The 26,565-nt window shown below is 35.1% G+C and overlaps 2 protein-coding genes across 3 annotated transcripts; one reads left to right on the forward strand and one right to left on the reverse strand.

Moving 5' to 3' along the window:
- Positions 1 to 1,371: 1,371 nt before the first annotated feature.
- Positions 1,372 to 9,717, reverse strand: LOC109164656 (serine/threonine-protein kinase haspin homolog). 2 transcript variants are annotated; one of them, XR_002051434.1, is made up of 16 exons: positions 9,546 to 9,717; positions 9,312 to 9,456; positions 9,142 to 9,231; positions 7,235 to 7,319; positions 6,536 to 7,131; positions 6,225 to 6,348; positions 5,945 to 6,054; positions 5,252 to 5,363; positions 4,907 to 4,999; positions 4,766 to 4,827; positions 4,463 to 4,593; positions 3,705 to 3,775; positions 3,581 to 3,633; positions 2,091 to 2,157; positions 1,527 to 1,700; positions 1,372 to 1,484 (listed from the first exon to the last, which is right to left on the reverse strand). XR_002051434.1 is itself a non-coding variant. In XM_019313181.1 (15 exons), the coding sequence occupies exons 1-15, from the start codon at positions 9,559 to 9,561 to the stop codon at positions 1,584 to 1,586; spliced, it is 1,872 nt and encodes a 623-aa protein (XP_019168726.1). In that variant the 5' UTR covers positions 9,562 to 9,717; the 3' UTR covers positions 1,372 to 1,583. The 2 variants fall into 2 exon arrangements, 1 of the variants encoding a protein (XP_019168726.1); XM_019313181.1 differs by having other exon boundaries at positions 1,372 to 1,700.
- A 40-nt stretch (positions 9,718 to 9,757) lies between these two features.
- LOC109164726 lies at positions 9,758 to 25,348 on the forward strand. Its single transcript, XM_019313273.1, has 7 exons — positions 9,758 to 9,781; positions 11,885 to 12,222; positions 19,701 to 19,866; positions 22,219 to 23,825; positions 23,906 to 23,990; positions 24,143 to 25,108; positions 25,214 to 25,348. The coding sequence occupies exons 1-7, from the start codon at positions 9,758 to 9,760 to the stop codon at positions 25,346 to 25,348; spliced, it is 3,321 nt and encodes a 1,106-aa protein (XP_019168818.1).
- The last annotated feature ends 1,217 nt before the right edge of the window (positions 25,349 to 26,565 follow it).

The following is a 26,565-nucleotide window of genomic DNA, read 5'->3' on the forward strand; positions in this document are numbered from 1 at the left end:
CTTGTCTATCTCAACCAATCCTCCGTTCAAGTCAAGGAGGACATAGCATTATTGATGGATAATTTTTCACAACTTTTCTTCTAACCTTATAAAAGGGGGAATTAGAATTATTGCATAGGGGTAATTTAGTCTTTCTATTCGTGGGTATAACTGGCATGATCCACATATCTTAAGCTGACCCTTCATAAGTGAAATAGTTGGGAAGATTGGAAGAATGTATCATAAGTCACTAACTCATCATAACTTTTACTTTCACTTATGGATAAAAATAATAAAAATTATGAACTCCTTATATTAATTAAAAAGGAGGATATTGTTACTTTTTGTATTTTTTACTATAGTATTTATTTTATACTTTCTTAAATTATTACAATTCAAAGAATTAATATCCCACCACCAGAGTTCGATCTTGTGATCTTTTTCCAAGAGCAATCACAGAAGTGTTATCAGAGTATAAAGTGTTTGGCTAAGCAATCTAAGAATATTGCATTACAGAAAGTAAAAAATAAAATATAAAATATGAGTACATGAAAAGCCCAGTAGTTACCAGGACTATGTGGTCTAATGGTATCCGGGTTGGACTTCCATTTGGAAGGTTGTAAGTTCGAGCCTCAGTGGAGGCGTTATTAGCTCTCTGTGTTTCAGTAGGTTGAGAAAGTATATGAACAGATACTACAATGTAATAGAGCTAGTAGCATTCAAAAAAAAAAAAAAAAAAAAAGAAAAGCCCAGTAGTTGGTGGTTGCCAACCACGTGGCCAGAGACCATTGATGGGCCAGCTAACTTCCTTCGTGAAGGAAAGGATCAAAGATTACCCAATAAAGAAAGAAAAGAATAAATACGTGTACATTTTAGCTTATATATGGTTTTTCACAAAAATTCAGATTCACAAAAATTTGTCTTTTCATAATAGACAAATTTATTTCCCTATTATGAGTTGTTTAAAATTTTGTTTTCATATAAGAATAAATTTTGTTTAAAAAAAAAGAATAAATTTTAAATTATTTTTCAAGTAAAAATACTTTTAGTCACATTATTGTCTCATCACACATCTTTTCTACATTATCATTCTATCCCTTTCTCTATGTCTTAGCATGCTATCATGTCCGCAGATTTAATCACTGATTTAATAGACAGTATTTAGGAGAAGAGACTAATGTTCAAACTTCAAGATGTGAACTGTGAAGATTATATTTAAAGTAGACAAATTCCTTGTGCGCACTAACATTTGGCTATATCTACTAAGCCATTGTCGAGCAGAGTGTGAGAAGCCCTTGTGATTAGGGATTCAACCTTTGGGAAAAGCTTGCTATCATAACCACATTTACTATCTCACTATTTTATCATTGGTACATCTCACTATCAAAGTGCTGTTGATAATGTGGAGCAAATTTCTTTCATTTTTCAACATTAGCTACACACATCTACAGACAACAAATGAAAATGGCTTCATTTCAAATCTATGATTTACTATTCAAAAGATTCTTTCTTTTTTTTTTTGGGTAATCTACTCTATTCAAAAGATTGTTTTGCAACAGAGTTACTTTTTCTTTAGCCCCTTTCAAGCCTCCTTGTTGGCTGGTTCATTGTGCATACAAGTCAGAGAAGAAGGGATCAGAAGCTGCCTCTTTTGCTGAACCATAACTATTCAAACGCTTCTTCAAAGAGCGCAATTCCCTCTCGTCTTTAGTGCTTCGTGCCTGTGCCACAATGTTCATTGTCTGATAAGCATATCTACTTTCTTAATTTTTCCTTAAACCAACATTATCGTAAATGTGAACAATCCAGAAGTTAAAAGTAACTACAACCTGTTTTACTTCATTGCTGATTATATTGACACATAATGTTTGACAGAAGTCTAACAACTTTCGAACATGTGTATGAATGAATTTACTATAAAGAGAAATGGTCACAACATTGCTATGAATGAATTTAATGAAAGGGAAAATGGTCTTGATACAATAAATTTGCTGATTAACTCTCAAGCATAACGATTTTGCAAATGTGTAATATATCTAGGACATGGCTGTCAATGAATTTACTAAAATGGAAAAATGTTTTCGTATAATCGTATGTGAAGTGAAACTTACATATGATTTCTTCAGCAGCAATATGTCAACCAAGTATTGCAGCCATAACACATTAGTCTTCGGGAAACTGCATAGCAACAAAGAGAGCAGATCCAAAATAAATAACATAAGATTATCTATTTGAGGTCTTTAGTTATTCATCAACAAGGAATCAAGTACTGGTAGCTTTTGTTTCTTTCTCAAAGGCATATTATTTTTGGAGAGAGATAGTATATCAATTTTCATGAGAAACATGACATTTTTGCTGCATCCATACTGAAAAGTGAAAAATGATAATCAACCTGGGGGCTGGGGGGTGGGGGTAGTTTTGTGCTAAAGTGCCCAATTAATATATCAGGGACAATAATATTAGAAGTATGAAGCAAATTATAAGAATATGGCTAGGATAGCACGTTAAGAGATAAAGTACGATAAGATAAACATCACGATCAAACCAACTTAACAAGTAATGAGAGAAAAAAAGAGGTCGGATATTTTTATAGTGTTTCAGCAACCAACTAATCCACTACCTAAGGATTCCTTAGGATTTAGCAATCCACTATACTCCGGTCCTCTTTATCCTTGGTGGGCCAATATTGATGAACAACCCTCATCGATAAGCTTTAAACCGAGACTATCGCAATAGTCACAACAAGCTACGGACTATACAAGTCCAAATACAATCACCTTATACAACGGATTTTTTATTACGCAATGGTGTCTCTAAGCAGACTGATTGTATACAATTGAAATTCTAAGGTTGATTCTATGGATTTTAAAATGCATGCTCAAGACTCAAGTGATATTCTTGAAGGCTGTAAGATTAGAATAAGAGTACAGGGCTTTCAAGAATAACTCGAAGAAGGATAGGAAAGTTGCGCTAAAGAGATTTTTGATTGCTTGGATGATCAAAGTTTTCAAAAGATTACTATTCAAAGTGAGGGAAGACTCTATATGTGAGGGAGAAGTGATGAACGGATTGAAGAAAAAAACATATGTTGGAGGTCATTTAATGAGGAGAGAGATAGTCTAACATTCAGATTTTTCAAATAGGAAGTATGGACTAGTTCCATAGTAAGGTAGAGTAGACCTGTTGAAATTGACACCATTCTGCCAAGTGACTGGTTGAAGACAAGGTTAACGGGTTCAATAGACCTATTGAATAGTACTGTTGTTCTTCATTTTCCAGCCAGTATTGCAGGTCTGTTCAACAGGTCTATTGACCCCGTTTAATAGCACCATTGGTTTCCAAATCTTATGCTCCCCGGGAGTATCACACTTCTTATCCTGGAGTGATTTTTGAAGTATCCCAAAGGGATTTAGAAACTTGAGCGTTACCAATATTATATACCAATAAACCCTTTAAGCTGGTTGCTAAACACCACACTAGAAAGAGGTACACAAAGCATAGGGAATTATTGCACAACCTGTACACTCCATTAAAGTTATTAGCTACATTGTTTGTTAACATCAAAACCAAGATTATATAGCATATAAATGCTAACACATACCTTTCTTCCCAGAATTCTCCAGTGACTTCCCTCATTTTTCTGTAAGTTTCTGACTGCAAGAGGAACAACTCAATGGAAGAATAAGAGAAAGAACCTAAAGACTAATGAATTCCTTGCCTTGTACCTGTTTGTCTCCTTTTGGGCCTTCAAAGAGTTCAGGGTCTGATGACAGGTCCAGGTAAAGTACATCTTCACCTGAGGACAAAAATGCATGAACAGCTGAGGATTTTGGCCTCTATGCAGGCATTGTAAGAGGAAAAGAAAAAAATTAGACTTTTCTTTCGGTGCTCCACTTGAGCACCATCACTATGTCTAATTTTTTTAGAACCTTATTAGTCTAAATTGAACCAATCGGTCTGGTTTTTCACAGTGAAGAAGGGTGACCATAAACCACAAAGTGGCACTGCCACATTAGTCCTACTCTTTTAATTTTACCTCAAAACATCTTTGACTTCATTTGTGTCACAGTTATTCATCCATTTAAATTTCAATATTAATAAAGAGGGCTAACATGTTGGGCAAGAAGTGTGAATGATGAAATTACATGTCAAGTGTTAACCCTTTTTATTAAATGGTTAAATGACAAATTTAAATGGAGGACTAATTGTGACAAAGAAATGAAAGTTATGGATGTAATTAGGTAAAATTAAATATAGGACTAAATGTGGCAATGCCACATTGCCACAATAGTTAAGGACTAAAAGTGAAATTTGCTCATTTAGTTATTTATTTTCTTGATCATGAGCTCCTTGTAATGACCTCAATTCCATTCTGCATTTCTTGTCCCCTTACACACCAAGAATGACATAATTTGAAAAGAAAAAACAAAGTTAAAAAAAAAAAAAAAAAAAAAAAAAAACGGCATGAGGCATGATTTCTTGCCTGTATTCATCCTTGAGAGAGTGAAGTCAATTATTGAGATAAGCAATCCAAATGTTCTCACATGTATTTGTCTTCCCTCAAGAATGAATTTCACAGTAGGAGAAGCTTTTCGTGTCAAAAGGATGTTTCCCCTAAGATGTAAGAAATAAAAGTTTATTCAAATTATAAATCAGAAACATAGACACCCCTAAGATGTAAGAAATAAAAGTTTATTCAAATTATAAATCAGAAACATAGACACAATAGACAATTTTACATTGATTTTTTTACTGTTGAACCAATCTCAAGACAAGGAAACAATACCAGTGTAAATCCCGATGCTCAAATTCATATGCTGCCTCAGCTACTGCCAAAGCAAGCGTTGCCTGGAATGTGTACTTAGCAGTTATGCAATAATAAAGAACACAGAAATCTAGTTGAGACTGTAAATTTGCATTTGCTAACCTGAACTAACAGACTCCGCGCTTCATCATAGTTCAAAAGAACAAAGCTCTCAAGATCCTTGCCCCCATGTTCTTGAACAAAAATAATGTAGCACTGAACACAATTTTAGTTTTTAACTGTTGGCTTAGTAACAAAGTCATGTGCATAAACATTTATCTGAAGTTACAGGCAATTATCTTGTATGGATAATTGGGAAAAATGCATTCCAAACCCATTTCAAGTCTGCCTCATTCCCTGGGCACAGTTTTCAGAGCACACTATATATGATTTTATAAGGTAAAACCAAGCAACTTCTAGCTCTCTGAAAATATGTCGTAAACAATAAAAATTGGCATAGAAAGCAACCTGCTTTTCTGGAAACTCCCTAGGATTGTCGTTTAATGTACCCTGATTCAATTCCCAGTCTTCCCATGCTCTTATCAGAGAAGCATCATAAGGACCTTGGCATACTCTCATGCTGTGGCATAAAAATAAAAAGATTACATTATCATTGTTACCAAATTGCTTTACTGCATTTTCAGTTGACAGAATTTGTTTACAGACTGGAACTCATTTGAAACATGTCAACATGACCAAAAGTAGTGACTGTTAATGACATCTCTAAGAACTAGTGCAATATTAACTTTATCCAAGCCAAGGAGTTTAAAAATGATTTTAGAATCAAAATGTGTTTCTGAAAACTAAATCAACACTATTTTCTGTGATGTATTATAGTTTGCAAGACCTGCTGCAAGTAGACTATGTATCGTTTCTCCCCACTATCTCAACCAATTCTCTCACGCAAAAATTCCCTTGAAAGGAAAGCTGAGAGGGAAAAAGAAAATCATAAAAGATCAAACACTAGTAGATACCCCTTTGTTATATCCTAGACAAGATTTGCCAAGCAGAAACAAATTTGGTCCAAAGCCCCCATTATTACCCAATGAAGGGGATACAAATTATGACACTTCATACAATTGCATAATAGTTGATGTATCGTTTCTCACGCAGAAATTCCATCTGGGTTGTGCTAGTAGAACACAATAGCAAATAACTTACTCTATCGTTTGTATGAATGAAGTGCAGCAATTCAACATGTCATTTTCATATCCTCTTAGACTATTAAGGGTGCCAGACAGTATGACTTCCTCAAGTAATTCTTCTGCTTTCTGTAACATGTGAAACATAGATATTGAATTAGAACAATCAGCAAAAACACTGATAGAAGAATTAAAAAACTCCTCTTTTATATGTTACCAGATTCAGTAGTTAAGCCTTCAATCCTTCAAATCAATTTTTCTTTAACAGAATAAAAAAGGGAAGTCTTTTGAACTAATACCTTCTGTATTTCTCCATTCACTCGTAAATCTCCATCAAATGGAACAATCTTACATACACTTTCAGCAACCCTAAAAGCTTCCCCGTATGTCCCTTCACCAATCTTGACAATATCTGTAGGGTTACTGCATTGAATAAGTTGCAAAAGGAAAAAAGCAATTGCATGTTAGCGTAACCAAAGTAAGATATGTCTGTGGACACAGGACAAATACTACCACAAAGGAAATCAAAAGTAGTAAGAATGTAGTTTGAACAGTGAGGTTATCTATATAGTTGAAATGATGCAATTAGATTAGTAAGAGAAACCCGCACCAAGATTTTGATATGACATCTAGTAGTGTGAAAGGATGTGACTGCCCACATGCTGCTAACAGTGCCAAAAACGGATCCCAACTGTTAGCATCCAATGAAGAAGGCCTTGAAGTCAAAGAAAGTTTTCCAACTTGAACTTCAATATCTCCACCATCATCCCCTACAACAGTATGAACTTCTGCAATGCTTCTTTCTGAAGATGCCTTCCTTTTGGAGATATCTTCATTAGTGAAATCAAGGCATCTCTTTTCATTAAAACACATGCCTAACTGCAGTTGTATGGATGCATTTTCTGACGCTTTAAGGATTGAATATCTAGACAATTTGTAAGGAGCAGATTCCTTCCGTGATGCTGGAGTTTCTAGTATCTTGGAAAGTGAAGTAGGTGGTGCATAGCTATTATTTAATTTCTTAGAAAGCAACCATTTCTGTAAAATTGATGATAGGCGTGGTATTGCAACATGATCTGTTTGGATGGCCATGGTCCATGTACCAGATTTCTTAGGAGAGGGGCTTTCCTCCATTAAGTCAAACGCATCAACCTCTTCAAAGTATGCCTTCTCCTTGTCAAAGTTGGGAAGCTCTACTGCTTTCCCCTAGAAAGGTGTAAGAAATAGATGGAAGGAAATGACAAGTAATATTAGTATGTTAGATTCATTTGGCTTATGTAGCATTTGCTACCAATTTAAATTAAAGTACCCTTGGAAGAGGTGGTTTTGCTTTTCTTCCTGGCTTCCTCCGTTGAGGTTTCACACATGCAGTGACAGCAATACTAGTCCTCCCTCTGTCGATTAAAATTAAAGCAGCAGTCCAAGAGTGGAGTTCAGTAATCAATTGCCAATTACATTTCCAAGAGCAGAGAACTTGAAATACCAGCATGATAGTAGTAAAGTAGTGATAAACTTGAGAAGAAATCGCAGCACATTAAGCCACTAGACAATACAATAAATTGATCTCAAAGGAATAGCTAAACAAAAAATTAACAGGACCAGGTTGCAAGTGGCAAGGAAAGCATTTACGGGAAGAGAACATGAAGTTTTGCACTCATTCTCACCCCTAAAATGCACATTAACATTGAATAGAATGTGTGGTTAACACAGATTCATACAACCCACTTTGTTGACCTAAGTTTTAATTTTTCATCCATGAGTTGACTATTTGAATCACACAGGGTACAATCTGCATAACCGACAGCTTCAACTAGTACTTTAATAACCCATCCAAAAAAGAGGACTAAATAGTTGTGTCTTAATACAAACAGTTTGATAGTACTACTACAATCTGTTAAAGATAGCTTGCTTGGGAATGAACTCGGAACTGTAATCTCCATCATATACAAATTTCATTGAATTTTTTTTTAAACCCCTCAGTCCATAGTCAATTAGTCACCCTGTTTAGTTTTATTACATATAGTTGGGAGCTAAATATCTACACATAGTACCAAGCACATCGAAGGAAGTAGTATTCACATCACTGCAGCTTACCAAGTTCCATTAGACAGTCTGTAAACAAGGTGCTACATAACCAACCTTCTGATGCTTAGAACAGCCTCACTTGCAGGAATCATCATATCATATTCTTGAGCTACACATTTAATTTTTTGGAACCACATATAAGGGACTTAATGTCTTCGTCTAATCTCAACCATACGATTATTTTTTGAAGGATAAGACATGCCATTTGCCCCCACAGCATCAAATTCGATTACAGTATCATTACTTTTTTTATAAGTTTATCTGTGCTCAACCATATGATCATTTGTTGACAGAAGCCATGCCATTGCCATTTATCCCCATGGCATCAGACTGAATTATGTTATCTTTACTTTTTTTAGTTTATTTTCTTTCTTCTTATAAATACAACAGGCAAAATGACCACACTAGAAGTGAAATTCATTTCAGACTTTAAAAAAACTAAGGGTGTGTTTGGTTGGCACATGGGAATCGGAATCGGAATGGTTATCAAATACTTGGTAATGGTAATGGGTTTTACTGTAAGTATTTTGCATGCTTGGTAATAGGGTGGAATGGGAATGATTATCAATAATGTTGTTTGGTTATGTATGATCCAATAATGGAAATAAAGATTTTAAAAATACAAGAACACAAAATCAAGACAATTGATTCTAATATAAAGAAATCCAAAACACCAATATGAACAAAAAATAAGGGTATCATCCCCAAATAAAATCTAAAATCACTAATCAAAGGGGATGAGAAGGAATAAGGGAATGAAAGGGGATGATACCCTTATTTTATTTGGGTATGAGGTTTTCAATTAAGAAGGTATTTGAAACCATACTAGTGTTCTAAAATCCTAGCAACCAAACAATACCAATCACTTTGATACCCATTCCTTAGAGCTAAACTTGTCAACCAAACACACCCTAAAATCGACCAAACACACCCTAAAATTTCCCTAAATGGGCTTCATTTGTTACAGCCAATGAAGAGTACTTATAATCTTTTGCAGAAAAAAAAAAAAAAAAAAAAAAAAAAAAAAAAAAAAAACCATACTTATTATCTCATAATTCTTAACAGCAGAAACTAATTAGTAATTACTACGTTTTCAGGTTGAGCAAAATTAGGACACATATATGATATAACCTGGTGGAAAGGGAACGGTTCCAACTTATACGATTGGGAGGGGCAAGACTGAGACGATTCTCGACCTCCGAGCTTGTACTCGAATCCCTTCTGAAAGAAAAAACAGAAATAAATATTAAAATTTTGAACGAAAAAGTGAAATTCTTAAATGCGAAAAGGGAATAAATAACCTTGCTACATTTTGTTGAGTGTTAGTTTGAGGCTTTCTCCTCCGATAAATGACGGCAATTTCGGGGTCTTTAGGCTTTATTACAGTTACAGGACGCTGGTCGTTCCTTTTTTGCTCGGAAGCTATGAGCTCCGCCCACAAATCACCTGCATCTCGTGAAAATGGGAGCTGAAGTTGAGAAGAAATCCAAAAAATAGACATTTTTTTTTTGTTTTGCACTTGGATCTTCGTATACCTGCGCGAGAAGACATGACGTGAATGGTGTGATGAGACTTTGAGTTTGAAGTGGAGGCAAGGCGTTAGCGGTAAACCGGTCGCGTCATTGCACAGTGGAGACTGCCATTGCCAGAGACCAGAGTGGGGATTTTGAAATTTGAAAAATATAACGGGGGAGGGGGCGTACTGGCGAAGTATGTGAGACGACGTCGTGCTGTGTATTCCGGTAAGATGGAAACTGGAAAGGACACCAAGGTTGAAATGGGGGTTTTGAGCAAGTCTTATATATATCGGGTTTTTTTTTTTTTTTTTTTGCCAACAAGGAGATAAACACTTTTGGGCGTTTGGTTCACGAAATGTTATATTACCTCTTGGATTCAAGTTATAAGATTACCAGAAAGCTGGTGTGGCGGTAATGTTTCAAGGTAATGTGATTACCCCAATTTTATTAGGTAATCTAATTACCTTGAATTATTTCTTCTTCCAACCTTGAATTATTTCAATTTGTCCTTGTTAACTAATCCTTATATTATAATAATAATAATAATAATAATAATTGATAGCGTAAATTGAACCGGTGCTACGATTACACTACGAATACGTATGTTTGAGAATGAGTAGAATGAAGCGCTCGTAGGTCAGTCGGTCGGTCTACCGGACGACAACTGAGCGATCCGAGACTGAGTAGTAATGCAAGTAATAAGTGGTTACAAGTGGGTTGCTAGAATAGTGCAGACCGCCGCAAGAGTGCGGGTTGCAACTTATGAGTGGGTTGATATTAGAGGGTGAAGGTTACAAGTAGTAAGTAGTAGTTGTTGTGAGATTAAGATGAAAATATGAGAAGTGAGGAAGGGACCCTCTTATTTATAATGTCTAAGTCGGTCTACGCATTTAATGCGCCTGCTGCAAGTGGATCGACGTGGCGTCTTCTCGTTGGCTCAGTCAGGCGGTCGCTCTGCAGCTACTCGTATGTTGACTGACCGAGGTGACAGAGCCGCCCTACCTGCAAGCTGTCCATCGCCGCTCTACAAGTGTAAGTTGGACCCTAAGACTTATCGTGTAAATTACGTTTTCGGCTCTGCAGGCTACGTCTCTTTGTAGGCCGACCGGTCAGCCTACGGTAGACCGGCCGGGTGACTTTCCATCGGGGTGATTCCAAGGGTGATCCGGGAGCATCTTCTCTTGTCACGAGGCCTATCGGTACGAACTGTACGGTTGACCACAAGTATTTTAGTCTTGTTGAGCTGATGACCGTGACGGACCGGTTGGATACTTCTTAATAATGAAATAAATATATCATGAATATTTGATTATATAAATATATGTTTATATAATCAAATACACATGTGTGTATATTTATATATTTATGTTTATATAATCAAATATACATGTATGTGTGTGTGTATTAATTATTGAGGACATTATAATAAATTGATTCATATAACTTAAATCAGTCATTATTGCATGGACTATAAATAAAAAGTACATTTTTAATATACTAAGAGTACATTATTTATGTACGTAAGATACATTTTTTGAAAATACATTTTTAATATACTAAGGGTACATTATTTCGTATAATGTACCTTTAGTACAAACATAATGTACTTTTAATATATTAAAATTGTACATGATATTCATGGTCCACACAATAATTTGCCATTTAAAATATAACCCTTAACCAAATAAAGTAATATTATATCCCACAATCCAAACCAAACACATAAGGAATGTTAGATTGCTTGTAATGTTAAATTATGTGTTTGGTTAAAATTGAGGTATGTAATATAAACATGTTTGTTGAAGAGTTTTTTATTTATTTTTTTGAGTGTATTTTGCTTTAATATCCTTAACCTATTTTTATGTACTTCAATAAATTTCAAAATTAAAATAAATAAATAAGGTAATGATAAAATATAGAAATAAATCATTTAAAAACAAGAGAAAATTACAATTTTGGTCCTGTGACTATTGTGGTCTTGTTAATTTGAGTATTTGACTTTAAAAACTATCAATTTAGTCTTGTAACCATGTAATTTTTAACACATTTGGTCCTCCCGGCCAAATGTCGCCGAAAAAACGTATTTTCTTTAAAATTGTTTAATCATAGGGCTAAAATGGTCATTTTAAGCTAAATGTTCTTCTTCTTCCTTGATGCGCCTGCGAAAAAGCAAAATACACTGTTCAAAATACGCAGGTGGGTGATGCGCCTGCGAACAATGTTGTTTTCCTTCTTCATTACTCAGGGCATTTTGGCCGGTGCACTTAGAGCAGCAGGCGGGTGTTGAGCAAAATACGCTTGGCAAGAAAGAAGTAAAATATACAAAATGTACCCTCTGAATTCTGATCGAAAACCAGAGGCAAAGACGGCACCGCGGCGGTCCGGCGGAGTTGCTAGCTCGCTTCGGCTTCGGAGTCAGGGCTATGCTTGTCTCCTCGTTGTCTGCTATGCTCACTGGAGAGGAATTACCCTGTAACGCCGCCGGCAAAAATGGGTTGGGTGAAGCCCGGATAAAGTCCATCGCCATCTTCAAGTACTGGAAGGGAGATGGAGCGGTGGACGGCTCAATTGCCCACTTTGCCTCGGCGAATTTCAGGAAGACGATTGCCTCCGGAAAGCTTGTCGGAGTTGCAGAACCTCAGGTTTCTTTGAATCAGCCGAAACTTTCTCTCCGGCGGGATTCCGGTGGGGCTTGGTAAGCTCCAGAGCATGCAGACGCTCGATCTCAGTTACAATCAATTCTCCGAGAGCATTCCTCCAGCCATCGGAGCGTTGCCGGCATTTTCCAACGTTATTCCAGCCACTCGTTGTCCACAAAATTCAATGAAATGCTTGCGGTTTACGCTTAAACCCATCCCCAACACTTCCATGTCGCACTCCTACTTCCTTCTTCGCGTCGAAGAGCAGAAAGCAAGAACAAATAACTTTCCCCTTTTTTTTTTAAAGCTTAAAATGACCATTTTAGCACCATGATTAAACAATTTTAAAGAAAATACGTTCTTCCGGGGATATTTGGCCTGCGATTTGGCCGGGAGGACCAAATGTGTTAAAAATTGCATAGTTACAGGACTAAATTAATAAATTTTAAAGTCAAATACTCAAATTAACAAGACCACAATAGTCACAGGACCAAATGTGTAATTTTCTCTAAAAACAATTAACTAAAAAGTTTGAGATTGAGAAACATTCTATGTATTGAATGAGAGAAAAATTAATGGATTAAAATGAAAAAAATTATTAAAAACGAAGGGAATGTGAGAATACCTAAGGAAAGGGTACTATTCCCTCCGTTCCATTTTATGTGTGTGGTTCGGTTAACGAAACTTGACTGAAATTATTTTTAATCCAATTTTTCATAATATTATACAAAATTTATATATTTATAAATTACACTAAAAATACTATTAAACACAAAAAGTCAAATTTTAAAATAAATAAATAATACTAAAAAATAAACAAAAAAAAAAAGAAATAGTTACTTTGATCAATAAATAGTAAATAGGACATATGAAATGGGACTGATGAAATATTTATTAGTCAACTAATTTTTTTGTGCTTATTTTCATTAGTATTTTCAAATAATTTCTAACTTTAATATTTCTTTTTAATAATATTTTTAATGTAATTTTTAAATATATAAATTTATATACTAATTCTAAATTTAATAGTTAATACTATGAAAAATTAAATTGTAAATAACTTTAATTAAGTGTCGTTAATCAAATTATACATAAAATGAGACAAGTGGAGTATTTAGCAACAATTTAATGACTAAAATTGCATTTTTCTCTTATTATTATTTTGATATATTTGTTAGTGCTGATAGAAGGATCCGAATTCAAAGATATTATGCTATATTAAAAGAATATGAGCAAGAAAGCTATAACACAACAAATTAAGGGTGTGTTTGGTTCACAGATAGAAATCAGAATCAGAATGTGAATCAAATACTTGATAATGGTATGAGTTTTGGTGAAAATATTTTACAATGTTTAGTAGTATGGTGGAATTGAAATAATTACTAATATTGATATTTGGTTATGTATAACTCTATAATGGGAATAAATGTTTTAAAAATATAAAAATAAAAAATCAAGACAATTGATCCTAATATAATAACATCCAAAGCACCAATATGAACAAAAAAAAAAAAAATCAAAACAAAAATCCAAACTTAAAAATTACATTACCAATAAAATGGCCGGAATGATACATTTTTAATTAGGGAATTGATTTTTAATTAAAGGGGTAATCAAATTCGTAGTTGTGTTTTAAAAAGTTGTCAACCAAACACTAAGTATGATTTTAATTTTTATTCATAGTGTGTAAATCCGGCCATTTACCAAACACACCCTAAATTTATTTAATTGGGAATATAATGCGTATTGGGAGAAAACTAATAATAATAAGTGTTGTTGTTGTTATTATTATTATTATGAAAAAAAATCGACTATAAGCACGGATATGATTGTATATATATATATATATATATATATATATATATATATATATATATATATATATTTTGAATATCACAATTATATCCGTGCGTATAGTAGGAAAATTTTTCATAATACTCCGTAATAATAATAAATTTAATTTAGAGTGTGTTTGGTTCATTATTAAACACAATTATTTAATTTGAAGGAAAAACCACTTTCAAAACTTGCTTTTAAGCATGGAAAACGAGTCTTTTATGCATGATTAAAATATTAATTATTCTGCCTTAGCAATCTCTCTCGAATAACAACTGGTAGCGTTTCATTTTCTGTTCCTGCTAGCAAAAAAGACCAACCAACCTCTAGGTGTTCAATTCTCTCTCTCACAATCTCTGTTTTTCTTTTAATAAATATTTTGCTAATAATTATGGAATAAAAAAATATTTTCTTATTCAAATCATTATCTAATATTTATTTCTGGGCATAACATAACATATGTATAAGCCTTAAAAAAAAAAAAAAAAAAACATTGATTGGCTACTTGTGAATTAGTCAAAATCCCACCATTAATTAATAATAAAAAGTCTAGACTCTGATCTTGAAAGTGGGAGGAATTGAGAATTTTAATTATTGAGGGTTTTCAAAGAGTTACGGAAGAAAAAAGAATAAATGCAGTGTATATGATTTATGCTTCAAAAATGGTTATAAATTGGGATAATCCTAGTCAAGTTAGTTATATTGTTGATTTAGTAATCACAAGTTTACAAGTTTGAGTCTCATCGAGAGTGATTTATTGGTCTTCTTAGTTTGAGCTGGTCGGTGTAAGCAGCTATGGGCAACCTAAGCTAGTTTAACTCCTTGTTAGTTGTGTTTTGCCGGCTAGGATCACAATGCGAGATTTACCATGTGCATACCTTCGAGTAATGGCTATGAGTTTCCCTCGTCACAAAAAAAAAAAAAAAAAAAAAGTTATGTAATAAGTAATTTTTAGACATTGTTGGAGCTCTACCTTCACATGTAAGATTTTAATTTCTTTTATATATATAGATTTTTAAATATATATATATATATATATATATATATATATATATATATATATATATATATATATATATATATATATATATATATATATATATATAAAGTTGACTAGACTTATTAAGCAGTTCGATTGAACTAAATATCTAGAGGTTGTTGGTTTACCAAACACTATGTTGTCTATGCCTATATAATGCCTATATTGATGAGATATAGAATGTATAGTTTAGGGTACTCAAACTGAGGTAACACAATTAATTAAGAAAATATCATCTATGGTAGAGGTGTTTCGATCTCTAATGTTACGAGCTGAGGTTAATTAGGTTTCTTGTAATTAAATTTTTATAGAGTTCATGTCAGATTATATTTTTGCAAATGTCAATTTTGGTCTCACGAGTATTAGCAAAATGACAATATTTGATCCACATGTTTAATTCTGATCAATTTTCATCAACGATTATTATTTTAATGTCAAAATTTATCATACCGGTCATCTCTCCATTTAAGACATATCAGAACATGAAATTATATATAAAAGTATTTTTCATCTTTTCATAACTAAGATTCCAATTCAATTCAAACATGAATAAATTAAAGGGATTATTTAGACATCTACGAGACAAACAACTAAGAGAAGAAGCTGCATGAGTGGTAGGAAACCCTAGAATACTAGGGAGTTTTTTAAGAATAAAGTTAAATTAATTAATAGTAAACAAACAAAAGAGTTGACTTGAATCAAATTAGTTACTCCAAAAATTATTATGGGGCAGAGTTTGGTTCAAAAGATTCACATTATTATGGCATAATTTAATTATTTGTCCTTATATAATTGCAAGCAATATTAATGCGGTAGGTAGAAATTTATTAATTTTATTTCCAAATTCTTGTTCTCATGAATTTTTTAAATAAAAAGTTATAAAATTATATTATTATGGAACAATGACCCTTTAACTTTTATATAGTGATCTTCTTCTACACATGGTTTTCGTTGTACTCAACTCCCATAAAAATGTATTAGGCTTTTATTATTTTCATTTTATTATTAAAAGAGTTCAAATGAGAGTTACTTTGATGAATAAAAGCATTTATTTTACAATCCATGACGCACTTTCATATTTAAAATAACAATTGTATATTTTTTTCTTTATAAATGTGTGTCTCAATGTCTCAACATGAACAATTGTAAAATAAACACTTCCATTAATGAAAATAATATATTTTTAAAGTACTACTGACTTTGTTACAATGTAATATCTGTTCCTACATACTTTCTCAACCTACTGAAACACAAAGAGTCAATGTCCTTACACCGAGATTTGAACCTGTAACTCTTCCAAAGTCACAATTATACTGCTCGACCACAAAGTTTTTGACAAATAATATATAGTTACACACAAATCTTGGAAAATAGTGTCTATCTACTACTAATTGTAAAGGATTGTTGATTAGGTTAACTACTAGTTAATTAAAAAGAAGTCTTTTATTAGGGGTGTAATTTTGTAAGAACAACCTTAATATGGAATTTTTTTGATTTTTCTCGTAGAAGTCTCTAACAGTGGAGACTTTTCTACATATGAGGGGTTGAGAATGTGAGAGTATGAGTGGTAATTCATTCATCATATCATAAAAGCAAACAATATAAATAGAGTACAGAACGCGAAAGCAATAAATTATTTAATATTCATTGATCAAATCAATTCTTTCTTTTTTGTTTATTTTTTAAAATATTTTTTACTTCTTTTTAAATTTGATTTTTTTTTTTGGTGTTTAATAGAACTTTTAGTGTAGTTTCTAAATATATAAATTTTGTATATTAATACTAAACTTAATATTATGAAAAATTAAATTAAAAATAACTTTAGTCAAGCCTCGTTAACCGAACCAGACACATAAAATGGGACGAAGGAGTATATATCTTCAATATTTTGTATCTGTTGGATGAAAAAGTATTGTAGTGGAGTGTTTAGGTGGATTGTTATACATGTTTCCAAGAGTGGAGCATCTACATCAATGTTTTTTTTTTTTTTTTTGAAATAGAAAAAATTAAGTGGGTAGTTTTTGCATAAATGGGAGATGGGATTTTTAGATCTATTTTTCTCCGGCAAGTGCAAAACTTTTGTGGGGTCCACTGGTTGAGAAATGGAAACAAAGCTCTCTACTTTTTTTCGCGTGCTGGAAACGCAAGCGCCCAGCCGCACGCGCCTACTGGTGTGCCGGCCTGTTGGTCTTTTTTTTTTATTTTTTCTTTTCAGCGTCAGACCTCTTTTTTTTTTTTTTTCTTCTCTCTCCTAGTGACACTTCAAAAACTGTGTAAAATACATAGCTGATGAGGATGCTCTTACAAAGGTAATATGAGAGCTATTAAAAAGGCTTAGCTTGATAAACAAATATAGGGAGTCCAGTCTGTAAAACATACACATACAAGAATTATGCATGGTGAATTGGTGACTAGTGCAAAAAATCTAATAAATTAATAATCCCAAACAATCCTAGAAAACTAATAATCTATAGACCATTAATAATCTCAGAAAAAAAAAATCATTAAGTAAATTTTGAAATATGCACGGTGATTAGTGCAAAAATAAAAACTTATGAAGTTTACATAAAATTGAATTTTGGATTTTCAACTTACAATGAAATAGCACTAAAAACAAAGTATTAGTAATTTCAGACAAAAAAAAAATGTAGAGAACAATGCAAAAATTAAAGCTTTTAATGAAAATGATTAAAGAAGTAAACTTTGAAATATGCATGTATAGAACTAAGTAGATAAAGGGAGAGACTCAGAGACATATATAGGAGATGAGGAATATTTTGGCCAGGCTATGTAGCATTTTATAATGAAGTCAACTAAAAAAAATAGTGAATATTACTTACAATTTGAAATAGTTTTGATCCCTAACAACTTTCATCTCCTTTATATTATCGTGGTTCTCCAATTATAAAGATAATAGCATTGGTTTTTATAGAAAAGAATTAGGCTTTTGTAGCATTCAAAAAAAGAAAGTTATCAACACTTAGAAATTATAATTTCATTACAACATGATTCCCTCACGTAATTCTAAATGCAAGTAAATTCCTTTGTTTGGTCGGAGTAAATTGCAATTCTGCGGAATTACAATTCTCTCATTTTTATAGAATTAGAATCCCGTGTCTTCATTAGTATTTCAATTTTTTTGATTTTTAAGAAGAAAAAAAATAACTTTGAGACAAAATTATCCCTCTTCAATTGTTGAGGCCTAATTTGTTCATACAGGTTGATAAAAACTTGCAAGAAAATGTATTTAATATATGTCTCAAGTATTATATGATTCTTGATTCTAACCCCCCCCCCCCCCCCCCCCATTTTTTATATATTTATTTATTTTGACATTATATTATACATGATTAAAATTATGGTGCAGCGCACTAAATTTCAATGGTAGAGCGCACGTTGAAAGCAGCTAAGCCTACTACTACTAGCACCAGGAAACAATAATGAAGACTTTACACCAGATATTAATTCAAAATACATTAATAATAAAGCTTAATAATTATTTAAAACAAACTCAAAATCGGAAATTAATTATGTACTTAGCAGAAATAAAGCTCAAATACAATAACAATCAAAGATAGAAAAATAATTGTATAACACCATACATATATCGAGGTCTTGATGTACTTTGGGTGTGCTTGGTTCATAGGTTTACACACTAGGAATGGAAATCAAAATTATAGTTATTGTTTGCTTTAGGGCTGGATATTTCGGTTCGAGTTATTCGAACCGAACCGAATCGGATCGGTTTGGTTCGGTCTTAGACCAAGAACCGAGAAACCGATGTTTTTTTTTTTTTTTTTTTAATTTTTATAATAAATATAAATATATAATGTATTGTATTAAATGTCCAAAGTTAGGTTTAAACCCTTGAGCATCATCAAGTTATAAATTATGAACTTTATCCATTAAGCTATAAGCACATTTATATTAATACTTACATTTGTATGCTAATAAAAAGATACATTTTTCATTAAATGTTGTACACTTTAATTATAATGGAAAAAATTGTCCATACTACATTCTTGTGAGACAAAAGTACCCTTATACCGTTATAACACCGTTACTATTTAATTCTAACTTTCATAACTCTATCATTATTATCATAAACATATATCTATGATATATTTTTCCTATTCTTTAATTATCATTTTATTAAAATCATTATATAATTACTTTAATTGTTGATTATATTTTAATTAAATTTCTATGAATGGTAAAACATATATGTGTGTGTATATATATAGGCACACACACGCACCAATATATGTGATCGGGTACTAGATTAGTCATTAGTATTATAAATATTTTATTTATTTATTGTAAAAATAAAGTATAAATTATATCAAAATTGTTTACATTATTAATAAACAAAATATAAATTGTGTTTATCTCTATAATTTTCAAATACGATGATTAAACTTTACTACTTTAAATAATTGCGAAATATAATTTGAACTATAATTTGTAATTATTTGCATTTATTAATTTTTTAATGTTAGACATAAATTTTAGCGCATCCCGCCTACAAAATACTAGTATTATTTATGTCCCCCATAAGGTGAAATCTTTTTGTTGGCAACTGGTTTCAAATTATTTACCTACTAGGGATGCACTCCTTACGAAATGTGTGGCATGCTCACTTGTGTGTCATATGTGTAGGGGTGGAGATGAATCTGCGCTGCACATGTTTGTTCACTGCCTTTCTGCTACGGATGCTTGGAGTAGATTGGGTGTGCCAATGTCTGCAAATTATGATAATGTTGGTAATTGGTTCTTTAATTGTATTAATGTTTTGAGTGATGAGTTATTGGCTAGATTTGCTATGGTTTGTTGGGGTATTTGGACTAGCAGGAACGAATATGTGTGGACGGGTGTAAATTTTGATCTGAACAATGTGATGCAACGCTCTCTTGTGTTCTTAGTCAATTGGTCCGCAGCAAATGCGCAAGTGACATCCGTAGCGCCCGGTTCAACTGCGGTTAGGTAGACGAAGCCAGGTAGGGGTATGCTGAAATTAAATACGGATGCTGCATTTAATAACTCGACATGTGAGATGGGTTCGGGTGGGTCTTAAGAGATGAGGATGTCCGTTTCCTTGCTGCAAAGAATATGTGTGTGCTAGGAAGTTGCTCCATACGGGAGGTTGAGGCAATGAGTAACTGCGAGGCCCTTAGTTGGTTGATGGACATTGGGATGGGAAATGTAGAGGTTGAAATGGACTCCCAAGTCGTATTTAATGCTTTACGTTCTTCTTCTTTTAATTCTTATTTTGGACTTATGGATGATATTAAGGAATTAGCCAACCACGATTGGTGGTGTTGAATTCCGTTTTGTTAAGCAATCTGCGAACTATGCCGCTCACAATGTTGCTCGGGGGGCCTTTTCTGTGTTAGGTTGCGGGGAGTGGTTTGATACACCCGCATCTTTTATTGTAAGTTGTCTTGTCAGTGACTTAATGAATTAATCTTTCCTCCTCAAAAAATTTCAACTTCTCAAGTCCTCATACCTCAACTCTAAGTTGTAAATCTCAACATTTGGTGTTTTAATAATTATTATTTTTCAAATATTAACTATGTAGATGGATGATTCTTCATCTTGTCATTAACAAAACACTTCAAGTGGCACTCCAAGTGAGCCTACTGATAATCAGTCAGGCAAAAAAGAGAACGTTCAAATAGTAGACTTCACCAAAACCGAACCGAATCGAAACCAAATTTTTTCAAACCGAACCGAAACCCGAAACGCCCACCCCTAGTGTGGTTGACAACTTTTGAAAAAAATACAATTATAGTATTTGATTACCCCTCCAATTAAGAACCACTACACCACCACCACCATTACCATCACCAACACCACCAGCACCACACTACCACCACTACTATACCACTTATTATTATTATTATTATTATTATTATTATTATTATTATTATTATTGTTGTTGTTGTTGTTGTTGTTGTTGTTGTTATTGTTGTTATTGTTATATAACAAATAACACCACTACCACCACCACCACCACCACCACTACTATACTACTTTTTATTATTGTTGTTGTTTTGAATGACAAAAACTTTGGTTAGTTATTTTGATATCTTATTAGTTATTTTTATTATATTTAAAATTATTATTATATTATTATATATTATTATACATGTTAGCGGGGGTATTTGGGTCTTTTGGAAGGACCCAGTACACGTGTCTATCTTGTATACTCACCCCCAGTTCATGTTACTACAGGTTACGCAGTTTGGCCACCCACCGTGGGTGTTCGCGCCTGTATATAGGAGCCCGACTCACCACCTACGACGCCGGCTCTGGAGGGAGCTCTCACAATCCAAACGGGGCGTGTTTGGCTCTTGGCTCGTGGCTGGAGATTTTAATTCCGTCATCTCGAAGGCGGAAACCAACAACTATACATCTTATTCCACCCAACGAAGCTCGGACTTCGTCACATGGATTCAGGACGAAGGCCTTATCGTCTTGGGCTTCTCGGGGCCCAAGCTTACGTGGGTGAAAGATGGGCAAATTATGCTGTGCATCCGTATGCACCATGCATGGTGCATACGGATGCAAAAACGACGTCGTTTTAATAAAACACGCGTCTCCCCTTTAAAAAAAAACAGGTTCGATTCCCAGCAACAACATATGAACTAAAATTCCATAATCGATGAACTATAATTCCATAACATAATCTATGAACTAAAAATTCCAGAATGAATGAACTAAAATTCCATAATCTATAAACTAACATTTCAGAATCGATGAACTACAATTCCATAATCGATGAACTATAATTCCATAATCAATGAACTATAATTCCATAATCTATGAACTAAAATTCCAGAATGAATGAACAATATAATGTTGTTGCTAGGAATCGAACCTGAATTTTTTTTAAAGGGGAGACGCGCGTTTTTTAATAAAACGACGTCATTTTGGCATCCGTATGCACCATGCATGGTGCATACGGATGCACAGCATAACTATTGTGAAAGATGGGTTAACTGATGCTTATAAAGGGGTCCGTCTCGACCGGGCCCTATGCAACTTGGATTGGCGTATCCGTTTCACGGAAGCGACTGGCGAACACTTGCCCCGAATTGCTTCTGACCATGCACCCCTCCTGGTAAGACTACAAGGAGGCCGACAACACTCTCACAATAATCATTTTCTTTTTCAGGGTGATTGGCTAACACACGAGGACTTAGGCAAGACTGTCCGGTGCCTTTGGAGTACGGACCACAACCTCATGGCAAACGTTCAACAGGTAGCCGCAGGTCTATCCGCGTGGAACAGGGAGGTTTTCGGGAACATCCACAAACGGAAGAAGGTCATCCTGTCACGCTTGAGCGGCATCCAAAAAGTGCTGGCCGAAAACATGCACAGAGGCCTGTTTAAGCTGGAACAAAAGCTGCAACTAGAGCTGGAAGAAATCTTGTACCAAGAGGAACTGATGTGGTTCCAGAGGTCCAGAGAGGACTGGATTACGTCAGGGGACAGAAACACGGCGTATTACCACGCTGCTGCCACAGTCAGAAGAGCTCGAAATAGGGTTGCAAGACTTCTCGATAACAACGGCACATGGATTACGAATGATTCCGAGCTGAAGGACCATATACAGCATTTTTACATTAATTTGTTTACTGATTGCAGGGAGGTGGCAGAAGGCCAACTTTTGGAAGCACGCTTCCCTCGGCTAAGGCGCATTGATTGGACTATCTTCAATCGGGAAGTGACTAAGGAAGAAGTTCACGAGGCTGTTTATGACATGAAGCCTTTCAAAGCCCCAGGCCCGGATGGGCTTCCCGCAGGGTTCTACCAACACACGTGGGATGTGATTGGGGATAGCGTTTATGAGATGGTCTCTCAGGCTTTCAGACATGGACGGATACCGGAGGGTATCAACGACACCCTTGTGGCTCTCATACCTATAGTGCAGATCCCGGACACTATCAAACAGTTTCGCCCCATAAGCCTTTGCAATGTAAGCTATAAAATTCTCACCAAAACCATTACCAACAGGTTGAAAAGCATCCTTCCTCGGATGGTGGGACCGTTCCAGAGCTCTTTCATCCCAGGAAGACAAATTTCTGACAATGTGATCATCTATCAAGAAGTCCTCCACACAATGCGGGAGTTGAGGGGTAACAAGAAGTACATGGCCATCAAACTGGACCTAGAAAAAGCATACGACCGGCTTTCGTGGGATTTCATCAAGGATACTCTTAAGCAAGCCGGCTTCAATGAACGGTGGAGAGACATTATCATGACATGCGTCACTACTCCTAGGCTTGCTATCATATGGAATGGGGATAGACTTGATCCTTTCAGGCCTGAAAGAGGCATTCGCCAGGGGGACGCCATGTCTCCTGCCATTTTTGTGCTTTGTATGGAGCGCTTGAGTCAGTTGATCATCTCGGAGGTTGAAAGCCTTAGGTGGAAAAGAATTAAACTTGCTGCTTCCGGCCCAACTATGTCGCACCTCTGCTTCGCGGATGACATGGTTTTGTTTATAGAAGCTTCTTTGGACCAAGTGGAAATTGTCCAAAACTGTTTAGCTAAGTTCTGCACGGCTTCCGGGCAAAAGGTCAGCCTCGAAAAATCCCAGATACATTTTTCCAAGAACATGGCGCCAGCTCTTGCAACCGAGATAGAAAGCAAATTTGGCATTTCTGAGACCAAGGATTTGGGGCGGTATCTTGGTGTGCCTTCCATTCATGAGAGGGTTACGTGTAACATCTATGCCGGACTCCTTGAACGTATTGCGGCTCGTCTTGAGGGATGGAAGTAAAAAAACCCTTTCTTTAGCGGGAAGAGTAACTCTGGCGAAGTCCGTCCTTAATGCTATTCCTGTTTATACAATGCAGACTGCGGCCCTGCCTAAGGGCATTTGTACCGAGATTGAGAAGAGAACTCGAAGATTCATCTGGGGTAAAAATGAGCAGACCAGAGGTGATAAAATGAGTCTTGCCAGCTGGGAGATGGTGACCAAGCCGAAAGAAGCGGGAGGCCTTGGCCTGCGCCATCTGCACGATATGAATATTGCATGCATGGTTAAATTAGGATAGCGGTTACATACTGAATTTAATACTCTTTGGGCGCAGGTACTTACATCTAAATATGGCAGAATGGAACATGCAGTAGGCAGACGGAAGACTTCTAATGTTTGGAAAGGAATAACTATGGCGAAGGAGTTCCTCGACAATGGCCTCACACATCTCGTCCGCGATGGGAGTGCTACCCAATTTTGGATGGATAAGTGGATCATGCCTAGGCCTCTTTATGATCAGCTCCAGATCCCTTTGAGTTTACCTGATCTATACGCGACTGTGAACGCATACTGGGATCAGGACCGAGGGTGGAAATGGGAGAAACTAGCCAACACTTTGCCGCAGGAAGCCATGGAGCGCATTGCAGGATATAGGCTGACGGAGGATGGCGTCTCGGATGAATGGGGCTGGGGACCGGGCCATCGGGGGCAATTTTCAGTCAAACCGGCGTATGCCTTCATCACCAATGCATCCGTAGACGCAGCTGACAAGGATTGGAAGAAAGTTTGGGCTCTTCGGGTGCCCGCTAGAGTCTCGATGTTTCTGTGGCTTGTAAAACTTGGGAAGATCCTTACCAATGTAGAACGCGCCAGGCGCCATCTCACCTCTAACGAATTTTGTTTCCAATGTGCAGGGAAGCACGAGGATTTAGACCACATTTTTCGAGATTGTACGGCAGCGCGGCAAATCTGGAGTCAGAGCCTCCACTGGCAAATGATCGACAAATTGCGACATTTAAGCTGGCAGGAGTGGTTTACGGTGAACTTGCATGGTGACGCGAAGCAAGGATTCGACGAAAGATGGCCTGAACGCTTCGGAAACAGGCTTTGGTGGATTTGGCGATGGCGTAACGACGAGGTGTTCAATCATCATCACATCCTAATCACGCAAAAGGTTGAATGGCTTCGTAGATATAATGCTGAGGTGGCCGGAGCGTTCGCGAAGAAAAGACGACCTCTCAACAGGAAACCAGCGATCGTGGAAACTAGTCTGGCTTGGAGAAAACCGCCAAGGGAGTGGGTGAAAATCAACGTGGATGGAAGCTGTTGAAGAAACGGAGTTGCAAGCTGCGGCGGTGCTCTACGGAATGACCTTGGCGAATGGCTCTGTGGCTTTACATGCAAGATAGGACGGTGTTCGATAGAAGCTGCAGAAGCTTGGGGCGTCTTACATGGTCTCTGCATGGCGAAGAACTGGGGAGCTACCAAGATCATCCTCGAATGCGACTCGAAGACCACAATTGCGAGCCTGCGCAAATGATAGGAATGGCACGGACAAGATGACAACATTGGCAGGCTGTGTTTAAGACTAGCGACACATTTTTCAGAGGTTCGTTTTGAGCATATATACAGAGAACAAAACAAATTGGCGGATAGCTTGGCTGCTATAGCGAACACGGATCAACAGGGGTTACATATCTTTGAAGTGCCACCCCCGACGCTTGAATGTGTGATCGAAATGGACAAGATTGGAGCCTCCTCAACGCGGCGTGTTCCTCAAGCCCCCCTTTCGGGTGTGTGAAGCCGTTATTTTTTGGATGTCCCCCTCAACTCTGAAGAAAAATATAACAAATAACACCACTACCACCACCACCACGGCACCACCACCACTACTATACTACTTTTTATTATTGTTGTTGTTTTGAATGACAAAAACTTTGGTTAGTTATTTTGATATCTTATTAGTTATTTTTATTATATTTAAAATTATTATTATATTATTATATATTATATATTATTATACATGTTATATTTTAAATAAAAAAAATTAAAATATTTAATTATACAAGTATACTCATTTTTCAAAAAATGAATCAAACACACCAAAATAATTTTTAAGAATGCAACCATTATTTTCTTTTGAAAACGACTCATTTTTTAAAAAATATTTTTCAAAAGTCATTTTCCAACCGCGGTCGCTTAACAATCTATATATATATAAAAGTAAAATCCTCCTTCCCAAATTTTCCCCCCAAAACTTAAGGGCATTTGTGTAATATTCAAATTTAATTAATTATATATATACTTAAAAGGCAATTTAATAATATCAATATTATAAATTAATTAGGAATAAGATTAATTAGGAATATTAATATAATGTCTTGATTATGAATATCAATATAAATGAATTGATTATGGCAATACCTTAAATAAATAAATACACTTTCCTTTTGAAAAATTTTACAATTTTATAATTCTTATATTTTTCACCTATAAATACAATGAGTTTATACCTAACAAAATTATAAGTCTTCATTTTACATTGCATCACTCTTTTCCCTTGCAGGTGACTCTCTCATCATCGATTTATCAATGTAATATTAAAGGTACAATTTCTCTTCTAGCTATTTCTATCTTTAATTTCTCCGGGTTGATGCCACTCTAGACCAGTTGTAGTTGCTCTGACTAAGCCAATGCAAAAAGGTATAATTTTTTTAGAAAAATCTTTTTTTTTTTTTTCGTCTTATTTTTGTTTGT

Source organism: Ipomoea nil, unplaced genomic scaffold (genome assembly GCF_001879475.1).
Source record: "Ipomoea nil cultivar Tokyo-kokei standard unplaced genomic scaffold, Asagao_1.1 scaffold3069, whole genome shotgun sequence".
NCBI classification, from domain to species: domain Eukaryota; kingdom Viridiplantae; phylum Streptophyta; class Magnoliopsida; order Solanales; family Convolvulaceae; genus Ipomoea; species Ipomoea nil.

Coding starts and splice junctions, on each gene's coding strand:
- LOC109164656 (XM_019313181.1), bottom strand. Junction 7,320..9,141: donor AACCGTTCCCTTTCCACCAG/GTTATATCATAT, acceptor TTTAATCGACAG/AGGGAGGACTAGTATTGCTG. Junction 6,055..6,224: donor TGAATGGAGAAATACAGAAG/GTATTAGTTCAA, acceptor CACATGTTACAG/AAAGCAGAAGAATTACTTGA.
- LOC109164726 (XM_019313273.1), top strand. CDS start 9,758: ATGGAAACTGGAAAGGACACCAAG. Junction 9,782..11,884: donor AAACTGGAAAGGACACCAAG/GTTGAAATGGGG, acceptor ATCGAAAACCAG/AGGCAAAGACGGCACCGCGG. Junction 23,826..23,905: donor GCTCGTCTTGAGGGATGGAA/GTAAAAAAACCC, acceptor TATACAATGCAG/ACTGCGGCCCTGCCTAAGGG.